The 15,526-nt window shown below is 42.2% G+C and overlaps 1 protein-coding gene across 1 annotated transcript; it reads left to right on the forward strand.

Annotated features, from left to right (window-relative positions):
* Positions 1-9,836: 9,836 nt before the first annotated feature.
* LOC130104596 (uncharacterized) lies at positions 9,837-13,718 on the forward strand. Its single transcript, XM_056271225.1, has 2 exons — positions 9,837-10,056; positions 10,735-13,718. The coding sequence occupies exon 2, from the start codon at positions 10,992-10,994 to the stop codon at positions 13,716-13,718; it is 2,727 nt and encodes a 908-aa protein (XP_056127200.1). The 5' UTR covers positions 9,837-10,056; positions 10,735-10,991.
* Positions 13,719-15,526: the final 1,808 nt, after the last annotated feature.

Raw genomic sequence — 15,526 nt, forward strand, 5'->3', positions numbered from 1 at the left:
TTCTATTTTGTGAGTCCTGATCACATGGTTATTATCCACAGCAGTGTATAATAACCACGCATTCTCATCCTTTGGCGTCATATAGGTGACGCCATATGACATTTCGTCGAAATGGGTAGGTTTAGGTCTGGGGTAGGGTACGGTTATGACGCCTTGGGATCTGCGTCTCATATTGACGCTAAACGATGCCATGTGCGTCGGATTTAGACGAGCGTCACCTGTATGACGCCTTGGGTTCTGCGTCTCATATTGATGCTAAAGGATGCCATGTGCGTAAGATTTCAACGGAATGTACAAAGCGTCACATGTATGACGCCAAAGGATGAGAACGGGCTGAATAACCAGGTAAAATTTCCAAAGAAACTAGTGGTCAAATCCTGACAACAATTACTAGATACAGGAACCCTAAGAAGGCATGTGGACGTAGAGTTTGAAACTGGTTTATTTATGGCACTCCTTCAGTTAACATATCTACAAAGTGGACTAGGCAGAGAACATTAAACAACAGGGCTAAGAGTAGAAGATCGTTCTTTTCACTCTGAAAATGATATGAGGCAGAAAATATGCAAGCTGAATCATAGATAGTGCCAATCATGGATGTGAAGAAAGAATATCAAAATCTCAGTATCAAAACACTGGGATTTATGTTGTACCATATTTTAACTAGCATCATGATCATGATGTTGAACTCATTAAAGCTCATTAAAGTTTAAAAGATCATAGTTTGCTATATCTGACTGTTACATTTCCGAGATGCTTTGTTCTCTTGTTAGAGTAGAAAATTGGATGAAATTCCAATTATAGTGTCTTATTGCATTTGAGAGAGATTATTTTATATTCCAGACAATGACCTGACCTCAGCCCACTCATTTCAGGGCTTGTGCCCTGTATTTCTTCAAAGTGTCTTCTGTTCTCTTATCCTTGCTGCTGCTTATTATTTAACATGTTAAAAGTCTTAGAATCTTTCTTTAAAAAAAATATAATTATTATTAATAATAACCAGAGAAATGATTATGTGCATCAATGTTTGAAAAGGTAATTTAGCCACTGTTCTTTTTAATTTCATGAAGAAATTAAGATGTAATCGCAAATATGATAGGCTGACAGTATAGTCTAATGTCACAGTGCTGTAATAATGTTATCCAAACGAGATGATTGTATTAGCATAATTGAAAATATACCAATCTGTGTAGACGTCAGTGGGGGATGCCAAATAGTTGACAGGCAGACATGATTGTAATAGATTCCAATGACTTTGTTAGATTTGTTTTTAATCAAGGGAGAAGTGCACAGAGATCAGTGAGAGGACCCTGGATTTCATCAGGAGTGACTGTAATGACTCCATGTGAGCTTGAATTAATGATCAGGTATGTGCTCCCTAGGCACAGTGAGTCACTGAGTTTTATAAAAGCACCTCATTCATTTCTGACCTTTGAAAGCTTAAGACCAACCTCACATTTGCATTTTAAGCAAGCTCTCAGATCATTATAAGTCGCTGCAGGATAAAAAGTTGAGTTGGCCTTTTTCTTCCCGAGACCTCATCTTTTTTTTCTTGCCTGCATGCTCTGAGTTTGGCAATAAGAAAGATCTGTCAGGCCAGAGGCACAACAGAAGCTGAATGAAGTTAAATATACATACCACTGAGAATCCCATTTCTTATGTTATACTGTCAAAAAAACATTCATAAAAGCTTCCACCTTTCCTATTAAGAGACACTTATAGACACTTCAAGTCAAACTAGTGTAACAGGTAAGTTGGATTGATGCATTTTTTTCTTCAAATAGACCTGACAGAAAAATAAAATTGTGGTTCATTCCCATTTGCCCTTTTCCCAGCATGCACTGGCATGAATAATTAAGGATGTTAAACTGTTTTAATGTTTGCTAGTTTTATCTACACTGTTGTTGTTTTTACTGTCATGTTAAGTATCTTTTTGACTTTATTGTAATCCTTGCTGTTTCATGGATAAAGTATTGAAGGTTTGTGTTTCATTTTCATGTTCAAATGATGCCTAATCATGTGATGTTGTCAATAGTTTAAAGGGATAGTTCACCAAACTATATGACAATTTTGCCATCATTTACTCACCCTCATGTCAATCCAAAACTGCATGGACACTCTTTCTTCTGAAGAACACAAAAGCAGATATTTTGAAGAACTATTTTTTTTTCTCATATGACACTCAATAGGGGTCTAAAAGTATACTGTACCCCATTAACTTTCATTGTATGGACAAAGAACAAAGCAAAAAAAACGAACTTTTTTTCTCTCTAAATGTGTTGATGACGTGACCAAATTTTTGTTTTTGGAGGAACTATCCCTTTAAGACAAACACTTTGCTCACCGTGTACATTTCTTTTTCACAACATGAGATGTAATGCATAATATTTAATATTTACGCATAATAGAACATTTAAATAATCAGATTATAAAATAATCTGAATACAACTTAAGCGAGTTACTTAGTCTGTTTAGTAAGTAAGTGATATTTTGTAGGTTTTTTTTTATGTGCAACAAGCATCTATTTTTTTTTTTTTTTTTTTGTACAGTGTCACAAGGTGACAAATCTAGCAGAACTAATTTCCGCTAGGAGTGTGTTTCCCCCCGGGACGATTTCACCGGCACACCGTGCTGGTTTGCTGTTGTCAGTTGCCATGACAGCGGCAGCTGATTTAGCTAAGCGGGACCAGGTGCGGGTGTTTGGTGTGGGGATCTGTGATTGGGAAACACGGCCCAGAGAAGCAGTTAAAAGGAAAAGGAAAAGGCATTCGAGTGTGGTACTCCCCCGGGAGAGATTGATTCCTTTGGCAGTGGCTTGGGTTTGCTGGGATCTTTGGAGCGGCTGTGAGGATCTGACTGGAAAGGGGTGCAACGGTGATTGAGGGAGTGCAAGCTGGAACGTGAATTGGATGTGAAGTGAGTGAATTGTGGAGATTGAGTCAAGATTGGAGAATGCCATCACTCGAGGGAGAAAGATAAGTAATGAAACACCGGATCCGTGTGAATGCATGTTTTGCACTGAATTGGATAAGGAATTGTGAAGTGTATTGACCACAAATATAATTACCACTAAGAGTGTGAACTGATCCATCTTTGAAACCCTGATATCTTCTTTTGAGTGTGAAAGAGTGTTGAAGACGCTGTGTTCCATGCGGTGCGAAGTCCTCTGCATCTCATCAGCTTCTGAGTGTTGAATCAGCGCAACAGTGGAGGGATTGAACATTGGGTGAGTGCTGGCCTTATTGCACTAAGATTTGAGAGTGGATTGCGGTGCCTGAATTGAAGTGTCACACAGTATTGGACTTGACGTGAAGTTGCAGTGTGGATGTACATGTTTATTTAACCGCCAGTGTTCTCCAGTTCACATTCTCGCCAGTGTTTGCGGAACGAAGCTCTCCGGTTGGATGTGTATGTTCCACTTCGGCCACCAGGTCCTATGATATGGGAGAGGAGTGTGATTGTCCTGTTTAACTTGTCCTGTCTATCTAAATAGAACGTTCCTCTGCCACCGCCTTCTTGTGTGCTGCCTGTTCGGAGGAAAGACACACCCCAGCCTTCGTGTTACCGTGGGAACCACCCAGCCCAGCCGTAAGCCTGATTCCCCATTATACGAAAGGATCATGTTTGTTCTTGTATCAAATGCTCCGTCTATTTAAGGTTCTTCTGCCACTGCCTTCTTGGGTGTTGCCTGTTCGGAGGAGAGACACACCCCAGCCCTAGTGCCTGTGTGGAGCAACCCAGTCCAGCCGTAAGCCGATTCTCCATTATACGAAAGGATCCTGTTCGTTCTTGTATCAAAGGTTTTGCCTATTTAAATAGAAGATTCTTCTGCCTCGGCCTTCTTGTGTGCTGCCTGTTCGGAGGAGAGACACACCCCAGCAGCAGCGCTGCTTGTCCCGAACCACCCGCTCCAGCCGTAAGTCCATATTCCACCGAAATAGAATTGAACCTGCACACTTGTCTCTGTCCTGGATTATACAGGGTACCCTTGTCTCTGGCTGGAGCCGTCAAGGGCGGAAAGGCACTCGGGGGACCTCACACCTGCTGCTCAGCGACGCTACGGGGGAGAGCACCCTACACGGAGGAGACCTGCCTACCCGACTACCTACCTGACCGGCAGTGAGTCCTCCTCCTGGACTCCATCGCCCCCTGGGCCGATCACCTGCCGAATAGCTGACGCTTGGGAAAAACTTACCTGCTACCCACCTGTCCTGTGGAGAGAGTCCCCTCCTGGCCCGTGGTCCCGGCCCTGGTCTGCGCGGACCGTTGTCCGCCTGTATTACGCCGAAAAGAGCCTTCTTACCGCGTTACTTACCTGCACGCCAGACGGGCGTTCGGCTCCCTCCTCCTCTGTGGCTGCCAGTAATCCGGGCCCTCGCAGTGCACCCCTCGGTCTCCTCCTCCCTGGAAAGAGACGAAGCCCGCATTAAGACTTTTAATTCTTGCTTTTATTCAATAAAGATTGTTACTTTTAGAAAATCTTCTTGTCTGTCTGGTCTCTGGTACGCTCCTCGAGGTGGTCCTGGGTTTTGAGGGGTGGGCGCAGTCTGGCTTGGCCCCCCCCCCCCCCGACCTGTGACAACAGCATTGCTTCATTAGTTTTCTGAGAACCCTTGCTTTGTGTTCCAGCAGTGCCTTTGACAGCAGTGATGTCAGACACTTTCTTTGGTAGCCATCCATTTTGAAGAAGGCTCTAATGGAACAAGATTGCACATAATGACCTCTCTTCATTTGAATCCTCCAGTCGCTGTACTGGCATGATTTTACACAGGCAAAGCAGCGCTCTGCACAAGTTAAGCTGTTTTACTGTAACACATGAGAAGGTGGATCCTTATTAGAGGCCAACATTATGGACCGATTCCCAAATCCCACAGGAGGTCATTATGCGTGTCTCAGGGCAACCTTTGGAGAAGGTCCACTGAGGACAACGCAAGAGACCATGAGATATTCAACACAGCAGTGACAAAGTAGCAGAAATGGACTAAATCAGTCAGAAGACTTTGGGAGAGAAAAAAGGCATGCTGTCAGCAAGTTGGTCCTCTGTCAAATTTTGCAATATCACAGTTTTTTTTTAGACTAACAATAAGCACTATAGCTGCATATTAAAAGTAGAAAGAATCTTTCTCCATGACAAGAGTTAGTTCACTTCCTGCCATAGTTTGTCGCTGTTCATTTGAGAAGACAGGTCAAATGTTCAGATGTCTCCCTTAGCACATTTTCAGAGATGACTTGAGGCAAGAGTCAGTGTCCATTTCTGCAACTTAACATACAGTAAGTGAACTTCTTGTTTCAGTGAAGGATGTTATTGTCAAAACGGTTTATTATGGAAGAATTTGGGTATAAATGAACTAAATTCAATTTAGCTGTGAAGAGCTCTAAACTCTGGGAACTCATTACCGTCTGACATCAAGACTGTACCTGACTTTAAAGTGTTTACTTCCAGGCTTAAAAACTGGTTAAAAACAAACCAAAAGTGTACTTATTTTTAATTATTGTAAGTAGGTAAGAGTTGTATATGATATGCATGTTTATATATCATGTTTATATTTTTCAAATTGAAGTAGTGAAGTATGTACATTTTATTGTGTATAAAAGCCCAACCAGGGACAGGAGTTGAAAACTAGCATTTGCTATAAACTTTATATGCAGCACTTCAGTGACAAGCTTTGTTGACGCATGTATCACTGACGCATGTATCATTCCTATTTTGCACCCGCGCAAAGCGGGCTTTTCCCTCCACAGACGCACGTCGGTATACTAGGAAATGAACTTGCGCTCCCTGGGCGGGTCGGCGCAAAAAGGAGGCGTGTTTCGGCGCAAACATTCCCTAGTGCTATTTTGCAGTTCCAGAAAACAATTCCGCCACTGACCAGAAAAAACCTAGTTTAAGTCAGTGGCGTGTTGCGCGTTGTTCATAATGCTTTTTTAAGCGCGTATGCTTGGCCATAATGTAGCGGGTGCACAAAGCGCATACACTTTGATTCTCTCATCAACACAGATGCAGCAGTTTTGATTTTTGCAAATCATACATTATAACAAGGAAAAATATTAACACATGAGGGAAATCATTGTGGTGTCCATGAAGATGTAAAAAAATGTAGGCCTAAATCTAGCTTACACATTTACCCAAAATTTTCAGGCTAATTGTAGTAATGACGGATCAGACCTGTTTGCCCAATAGTGGCAAGACACATATGTACGGTAGCTGCAACGCATTCTCATCCTTTGGCGTCATATAGGTGACGCCATATGACATTTCGTCGAAATCTTACGCACATGGCATCCTTTAGTGTCAATATAACACGCACTGTTAGGGTATAGGTTTAGGTCTGGGGTAGGGTTACGGTTATGACGCCTTGGGATCTGCGTCTCATATTCACGCTAAACGATGCCATGTGCGTTGGATTTAGACGAGCGTCACCTGTATGACGCCTTGGGTTCTGCGTCTCATATTGATGCTAAAGGATGCCATGTGCGTAAGATTTCAACGAAATGTCCAAAGCGTCACATGTATGACGCCAAAGGATGAGAACGGGCTGGTATATAAGGACATCTGACAAATTAGTTAGTCCGTCAAGAACCAGGAAAAAAAAAATCTCCCATCCCCATACAACGTCACTTCTCTGTCTTTCACTGCCCTGACAAGAACGTCGGTCTCCTCGGCTGTGAACTGCTCCTGGCGCGCGCCTGGTAAACCCACCATAATAATAACAATCCGCCATGCAACATGCGCACCTGCTCTTAAAGGGTATGTTGGATGACGCTCTGATTGGTTTATTTCACGTTACGCCCAAACCACACCTATGAATAATGAAGCTACTTCAGACCAACCCCTTTTAAACTTGCGTCGGGCGCAAGAGTCATTTATCCCGCCGGTAAAATAGCAACAGTGCCCAAGACCCGCCCACAAAGTTACTTGCGCTTCGCGCTTGATACTTGCATTGTCCCTGTCAAATAAATAAATAAATAAAAGAAAAAAATATTAAGGAAAACAGAGCAGGCACTTCCATCACCTTGAAATTCTATAAATTCTTCACCATCATCTAATCCTCTCTTGTTATGTGAAATTTATTTGATAATCTGAATATTTGTACTTTAAGCCCCTGACTTTGCTAAAGCTAACATACCTAACATGTTTTTTGTAAAAGATAAAAATCAAGACCAAACATTTTTTCCAACTTCTTTGCTCATTAGTTGGATTCAACAACAATCAAACAACAAAGACAGAACTATATCTGAAACAACAGCAATAAAACGTACACTACATGCAGTATCGGGCTTAGTGGAGTCGTTTCAGTCAAGGCTGAATAGGGTTGTGGACAGGAGAGTGTGATATTTGACAGACATAATGGTGAACTATGAAGAATGCTGTCCCCCACCTCAGAGAGACATTTCCTCTGATATATGAAAGCTTTTCCTGGTTCTCATATCTCAAATCTCCTGCCACGCAAAGGTCTACTAGGAGAGTAATGGTCTGATATTGTACAGTATTGGTTATTGCATCCTTTTATATTGTCTCATCCATTTAAATGGTTTATGGTTACCAAATAAATTTGGAGTGTTTACCCAAAAATTTAAATTCTTTCCTAATTTATTTAGGTTATACTTTATTTCGATAGTCCACTTTAGACGAACTATAAATTTGCAGCTGCATGTCAGCTAACTCTCATTAATTTGCAACCATGTAAACTAACTCTCATTGGAGTATTAGACTGTTAGGTTAGCGTTAGGGTTAGTAGAATAAGTTGACATGTAGCATGTCTGTTGGGGGAGCATCAAAATAAAGTTTTAAAGATATTAAGCAGACAGTCTACTAATACTCTGACTGGTAGTCGACATGTAGTTGCAGTAGAATGTCTAAAGTGGACTATCGAGATAAAGTGATACCTTTATTTACCCTCATGTTATTCCAAACCCACATTTAGGACTCTCTTCAAGTGGATCCCAAAAGATGTTAATGACAGATGTTCATGTACTGATGTTCATGACAGTGTGAGTGCTGTTGTTCCTAATATTAGCGTCACCTGTGGCCGACTCACAGTCGTTCTTCTGTTCAATCGACCAACAGCAATACTGCTTTAAATACAACAGTTCAGCAACTTACATTTTAGAAGCAATATTGCCAGTTACTTTATCTATTTTTACTTTGCAACAAAAAATCATTCCAAACTAAGACACTGGCTGCATCTGAAATCGCATCACTTCTGAGTATGGATTTATTTTGAATAAGTAATTAGGCTACTTTGCGACTGTTAAAAAGTATGTTCTAAATAGTATGGATAGTATGAATGTAATCTGGATGTACTATTTGTCATGTTGTTATTGTCATGTGGTCTACCAGCATCACTTCAATGTCATTCACAAAACGCCTCATTGGATTGGATTGTGCACTTCAGAATCTCGTCTGAAGTATAGGTCATCTGGCTACTTTTTGCCTACAGTTTTATAAATACTGTGAATTTAAACATAGGCCTACTACTCTTTTGAACCTATAGGGAAGAATGCATATTCTGATGCAACCATGAGGTTTCGCTCCTAAATTAATCAATTTTGAACAAAGCTGTTGAGTCAATGATTCTAATGATTCACTCATACAGCCTCTTGTTTCATTACTGAATGAATCAGTGTTTTTGAACGAACCGGTTGAATGAAATGTTCAGTGAATCCCTTATGAAGAAAGCCCCTTATACCTACTGGTTTAACTATATAACCTGAAGAAAGAGTCACTGGAAAATATCAGCATGCCTCGGTAAAAAAAATATTAATAAATCTTTGCCTGACAGTGGAAAGTACCATTACATTTCACATAACATTTCAGCAATCATGTCATGTGGATTTTCTATCAGCGGTTTAGAATAAATATTAGTGATGCAAGATTTGTGAATCAATCACTGATATAATTTTCAAATGGGTTTGCAAAAAGGTCTGAAATTCATTGTAATTCATTCACACAGTTCACTCATACACTCAATTTGTTTGGGGTTTCCCATACCCAAATAGTAACAGGATAATTTATAAGACAGAAAACAATTAAATAATTACCTACAGTCCATTGTAGGAAGCAAAACTTAAATGAAGTTCCTAAACGTAAGTTAGGGAGGAGCGAGCCCATCCAATCTTTCAATCAACAAACAGAGTATATAAGCAGCCGCTTACCTCTCCCTAGTATCAGCTGTTCCAGTATCCCTCCACCTCCCCAAACTCCACCTTCATCTTAGGTACCTTGCCCTTTAATTAACAGGTCCTACATTTAGCCACTGGGGGGTATATCAGAGCTCGAGTTGAAGCTGCTTCATCGAGCCCCTCTCCAGCGGACAGCAAGCCAAATAAGTTTAACCTAATATCTTAAAGATTTTATGGGCAAACGAACTCGTTAAAGTATTTTATAATTTGTACGCAATGGAGCAGTTCACCATAGCACTGCAAAGCCAATTTATATAAACATATCCATAACAGTATCCAGAAAGAGTATCAAATATTGGGACCAGTGTTGGGGAAAGTTACTTTGAAAAGTAATGCGTTACAATATTGCGTTACTCCCTTAAAAAGTAACTTATTGCGTTACTTAGTTACTTTTTTAGAAAAGTAATGTGTTACGTTACTTTTGCGTTACTTTTTTTCCACCTGGGCTGGGCTTGTTTTTTTATACCAAAAAAGATATATTTTTGGGCAAATGTAAAGACCCTTTCACACCAAAAGTGAAATAATAAGCCTCAGACTGAAGGAAATGCAGATTTACTCCTGTACAGTAGAGCAGGGGTTTTCAAACTTTTTGTGTGTGTGGACCACTATTTGTAATCAAGAATTTTCGCGGACCACCTCATAATACATGTGCTGACAAACTGCCTGGGAGCTCCTCCTCCCCTTCAATCAGTGGTGAACCAGGTGGAACAAATCTTCCAGGCAATCTGGGCGTGCTAGTAACTGGCTCTGTTGTTGTCTTTAAACCGCAGTGGAAGAAGCATTGATAGCACCACAAAATCAAGGAAACTTTATCTTTGTTATCAAAGTGATTGTGCAAGACCAAGCCCTCCACAAAACTGTGAAGGACAGCCGGTAAGCGCCATATTGGCCATGGTTGGCTAGATTGACTTAAGCAGTGATGTGCTAATGATGCTCTGGGAAAACACAGACTCTAACTCTTGTTGACTTTGATGGGTCTTATTGCAGTGGTATTTATTACTTCAAATGTTGTTTGGTTTTATCAAACAAGTGGGGTATAGAGGAAAGTAAGAAAGCCAAATTCATTGTTTGACAAAGAATGTGATTGAAATGGTTAAAAGTAATTTAAACATTGTAGAAATCTTAATAAACCAAGTGGGGGAAAAGGGTATTTGGCTACAGATACTTGGTTAAAAGATAAGATACATTTTTAAAAGTAAAAAACTGATTTGTTTGGAATAACATATCTAGTTGTGTAGCTACAATGATACCTTATAATAATTCTTTACTAGGAAAATGCGGCTTAAAATTAATGATTAGAAAGTAAATTGAATTTTTTACTACTAAACATATTTTGTATTGCATTTGGCTAAAATGTGAATTTGGCTAAAAATTTACTGATTCTGATTATTTGATTTAAAATGATGGGTATTTATTTGGATAACATTTGTTTAAAAAATGGAAACCTTGTAACTTATAATGGCAATAATGTGTTTTAATGTGAATAGATTTGTTTATTTAATTTGGCTGTCAACTCAGATAATAACTTGTATTTTTCATCTCTCTTTTGAGGTTTTTCACCTGTTTACTGCGCACCAAAGAATGGTTAATAAAAGACAAACAACTGATCCCATGGCTGTTTATTGAGTGAAATCCAGTTAAGATCTTCATGTGGAGGGACTGTCCTTTTCAAGTGGGGAATTGCACAAGAAATAAGTCACAACTTGACAGTGAAAAACCGCTCTCAAGACTGGAGAAGGACCAGAAAAGTGAGACACGTGTCCATAGAGACAAATAAAGACTGTTCCCGCCCTGCTGTCGTGATTGAAATGGCTGATTCATTACTGTTGGATCAGCTAAAGACCGCAAGGACATCAGCGAAGCGTCAGTTTTCCCGTCTGGCCAATAATGTGCTACGAATGCATACAATGATGTTAGAAGAGGAGCTCAGAGACATTTTTAAGAAGCTCACTGCAGAAGCTGATAAAGTCCTGGAAGCCAACAACGATGTAGAGGAGCAATGTATTGAAGAAAACTCTGATGCAGAGGAGTTGAGTGAGCAGCAAAAGAAGGACTTGGTCAAAACAGCTAATGAGTGTGAGAAGAAACTGCAAGAGCTAAAGGACCTCATACAAAAGACATTGTGGGCCAATTTCGGGGAATATGAACTGACACAAGCAATTACAACAGCAGAGTCGCAAGTAGAAAACGTGGGAGCTGTGGACCCAAGTAAAAGCCCAGATGGATATCTCTTCATGATCGAGCAACTAGAGAAACTTTTGAAGGCTGCGAAGGAAGTGCATAGGCATTGGAAGTGCTGGGTCCCCCCAGCGGAGCAACAACAGTTCCAGAGTCGTATCAAAGACCTTGAAACTATCCTGCCAAAACTCACAATAAGACAAGCTGAATTTATTGGGGCACACGTCAGAGAAGAAACCAGCAGATTAAGTACTACTTCAATCAGTCGTGTGACCACACCAGTAATTAAAGTGAAGCCAGCTGCCCTCCCAAAGTTTTCTGGTATCCGCCGAGAGTTTCACCGGTGGAAAAAGGATTGGGAAGCACTCCAGATGCAGGGAGAACCTACTGGATCCAAAGAGATTAAAAAGTACCAACTTCTCGACAGTGTGGATGAGAAGACAATACGAGACCTCCGCCTTACAACTTACACAACTGCTGAGGACGTTTTCCGGGTTTTGGAGAACCGTTTTGGAAATAAGACAACTATAGCCCTTGAGATAGTAGAAGAGCTCCAAAAACTCCAAGCAGTTAAAGGTAATCAGCCTAGGAGGATTGTTGAGCTCATCCAATCTGTAGAAAAAGCCCTGGTCGATCTGAATGAGCTTGGCAGGACTGGTGCTATAAAAAACCCTCTTGTAACAAAAACAATAGAGAGTAAACTTCCTGATGGCCTGAAGAAGGAATGGCTTCTTCATGTAGCTGGCAAAGCTGATGAAGCTGAAGAAGACAAGCGTTTTGACTACCTCTTCAAGTTTCTTCAAGGTCAAGAAGCCATCTATGAGAAGTTGGACCAACTGAGAGAGGAGGAACCAAAGCCAAAACCTGAACCTCGACAAGCTCGAACCAGGACTTCCACCCAATTGAGCAACCAGGCTCAAGGATGTGTGGTCTGCGGAGACGGCAAGCATAAGAAGAGGATATACTTCTGCCAAAAGTTTCGCGCGCTTAAACTGTCAGAGAAAAGAGATGCTGTTAGGAAGCTGGGAGCCTGCAAAAAATGCCTGGAGATTCACAATGAAGGTGACTGTTGTAAATCAGAGTTTCTGTGCAGGAGGCCAGACTGCAGAGAACAGCGTGCTGCAGAACACCATTATTATCTGTGCCCGAGAGCTGATGCGTCCAAAGGGAATATCGTCCAGAGGTCCAACCACAACAGCAAAGTAGGAGGTGACACAAGAGAGTGTTACACCCAAGCCCAAGAAGAGTTCATCAAAAGCCTCTCACCTGAACTTGCAGGGAAGTGCCGCGATGCATTTTGTAACTCTATAGCCAGAACCTCTCTTGTATCTAACCAACCCAGTCTTCTAGCAGAGAATGGAATCGTGGAGTGGCCAGTCATCATGATGCTCTTAGAGGTCACGGCAAATGCAGGAGAAAAAGTTGGGACCTTGATCGACCTGGCATCGGATACAAATTACATAACTCATGATGCAGCTGATCGTTTGAACCTTAGAAGTGAAGCCATAACCCTTGTTGTCCACGGTGTGGGAGGAATGAAAGTTCAAGTTACCACAAAACGGTACCTCCTAAAGCTCCGGGTCCGCACAGAGCAAGGCAACTTCAGATCCCACCAACTCCTCTGCTATGGTTTGGATGGCATTGCAGATATCCACAAACATGTGACAGCCAAAAAACTCCAAAAGTTCTTTCCAGATGTCCCCCAAAATGAACTTGTGAGACCAAGACAGATACAGCTTTTGATGAGCCATAAGGAAGGGCGACTGGTCCCACAGAAAATACGCACCGTTGGGGACCTTGTACTATGGGATGGGCCATTGGGAAAGACAATTGCAGGGACACACCCTGGTTTGTTTGAAGAAGCTACAGTTACGGCACACCAGTCCAGAGCGCACTTTGCCAGGTCAATGAGAACAGCAGCATTGATGTATGAGGAACAAATTTGCGACAAACCTACCATCAAGTCTTTTTGTTCTGCTATTACCACTCGGGATTTTGTTGAGTGGTGGAGATGGGATAGCATTGGCGCCCCCTGCACCCCAAAATGCGGAGGATTTCGCTGCGGAAGTTGTCAACCTGGTGGCAAAGAGATGACTCTGGCTGAAGAAAGGGAGCTGGAAGTTGTAAAGGGTGGCCTGACTTCTGTTGGTGCTGATGACCACAGTGATAGTCCACACTGGCATGCAAGATATCCATGGCTCATGGACCCATCTACATTGCCAAACAACAGAAAAGCAGTGGAGGCAACCTTCCTCAGAACAGAGAGACAGCTCGCCAAAGAACCGCAGTGGAAAAAAGCCTATGGTGCTCAAGTCCACGAAATGGTTGACCGCCGGGCTGCAAGGAAGCTGACCTGACCAAAGAGGATCTAACCAACTGGAATGGACCTGTCTGGTATATTAGTCATCTTATCGCACCCAACCCCCACTCTGTTACAACTCCGGTAAGACTTGTCTGGAACAGCAGTCAGAAGTACAAAGGCCAAAGTCTCAATGACTTTCTAATGAAAGGCCCTGATGTTCTCAACCCGATCCGGGCTCACCTCCTAAAGTTCCGCCAAGGCTCCTTCGCCGCTCTAGGAGACGTCAGAAAAATGTACAATTCTGTGTGGCTCGAGGAGAGGGAAGTCCATCTACACCGGTTCTTGTGGCGTGATTCAGAGGGTGATGAGCTAGAACAGTACGCCGTAACCAGAGTGAATATCGGGGACAAGCCAGCAGGTTGCATAGCACAACTTGCCATGAGGGAGACAGCTAACCTGCCTCAATTCAGCCACCTCACAGATGAATATCAAGTGTTACATGAGCACAGCTACGTCGATGACATCTTGACATCCCACAACTGCCGTGAAAGACTCGAAGTCATCACAAAGAATGTGGAGCTTATTCTAAAAGCAGGAGGGTTTGCACTGAAGCCTTGGGTCTTCTCAGGTCAAGGTAAAGGAGAAAGAGGAAAGGCATCGCCAAATATTGTTGTCCTGCCGAACCAGCTTAAGGAGGAAGACAACAAGGCGCTCGGTCTCGGCTACATCGTGGATGAAGACATGTTGCATGTCATGGTGAGGGTCAACTTCTCCAGGCGAAAGAAAAAGATGAGACTTGGGCAAGACTTGCTGCTAGAAGAAGTACAAGCACAGACACCAGACCCGCTGACAAGACGTGAACTGTTGAGTCAAGTTGCTGGTTTGCACGACCCAGTTGGCCTGACAACGCCAACAAAGCAAAAAGAGGCTATCTTAGTCCGAAGGGCATTCCAAGAGGCAAAACCAAAGTGCAGCATGGTCAAGGACACATAGGACCTTCCTCTGTCGGATGAGCTCCGCAAGGATGCAATTGGAATTTTTGAGGAGTACGTCCAGCTAAGCAAAGTAAGGTTCCCAAGAGCCCTTACTCCACCAAAGGCAACAACTGAACCAATCGCTGTCACTTTTTCAGATGGCAGTGAAAGCTCCTATGGTGCTGTCCTCTACCTGCGGTGAAACTGTAACGAACAATTAATAATTCGATTAGTGGAGTCAAAAGCAAAGCTGACACCTCTAGACCAGAAGGGGGATGCGGTCAAAGCAGAACTTTGCGGTGCAGTTTTTGCAAGCCGCCTGAAAAAGTACTTTGAACAGCATACCCAGATCCAGATAAAAAGGTGGTACCATTTGTTAGACAGTCAGACTGTTCTTGGAGCTATCCAGCGTGAAAGCTATGGATTTCAGACTTTCTTCGCTAATAGAATTGGAGAGATCCAAGAAAGTACACGGCTACAGGACTGGTGGTGGATCCCTGGACCACTTAATATAGCCGACATTATCACTCGAGGAGCTGGGCCAAAGAAACTTGATGTCCATTCAGAGTGGCAGCAAGGGCCAGAGTTTCTATATCTTCCAGAGAGTGAGTGGCCAATTGTGTCGTCAAAAGATGTGTCTGTGACAGCTCGAGAAAGCATTAACAATATGCAAAAGAAGTCATTCGTGGCAGCACTCACAAGAGCCCAAGCGAAAAGAAGTCTTCCAAGTCTTGTGGGACGACTTCCTGCTGGTGCAGCTGTCCTAATCTTGGTGGATGAGAGGCGCTTTAGTAGCCTAAAATGTCTAATCAAGACTGTTGCTTTTATCTGGAGAGCCGCAAAAAAGTTTACATCTGCAACAAAGTCCATTGAGAACCCAAAGTGGGAG

Source organism: Rhinichthys klamathensis, unplaced genomic scaffold, assembly GCF_029890125.1.
Source record: "Rhinichthys klamathensis goyatoka isolate OS25496 unplaced genomic scaffold, OSU_Roscu_1.1 h1tg000312l_1, whole genome shotgun sequence".
NCBI lineage: Eukaryota > Metazoa > Chordata > Actinopteri > Cypriniformes > Leuciscidae > Rhinichthys > Rhinichthys klamathensis.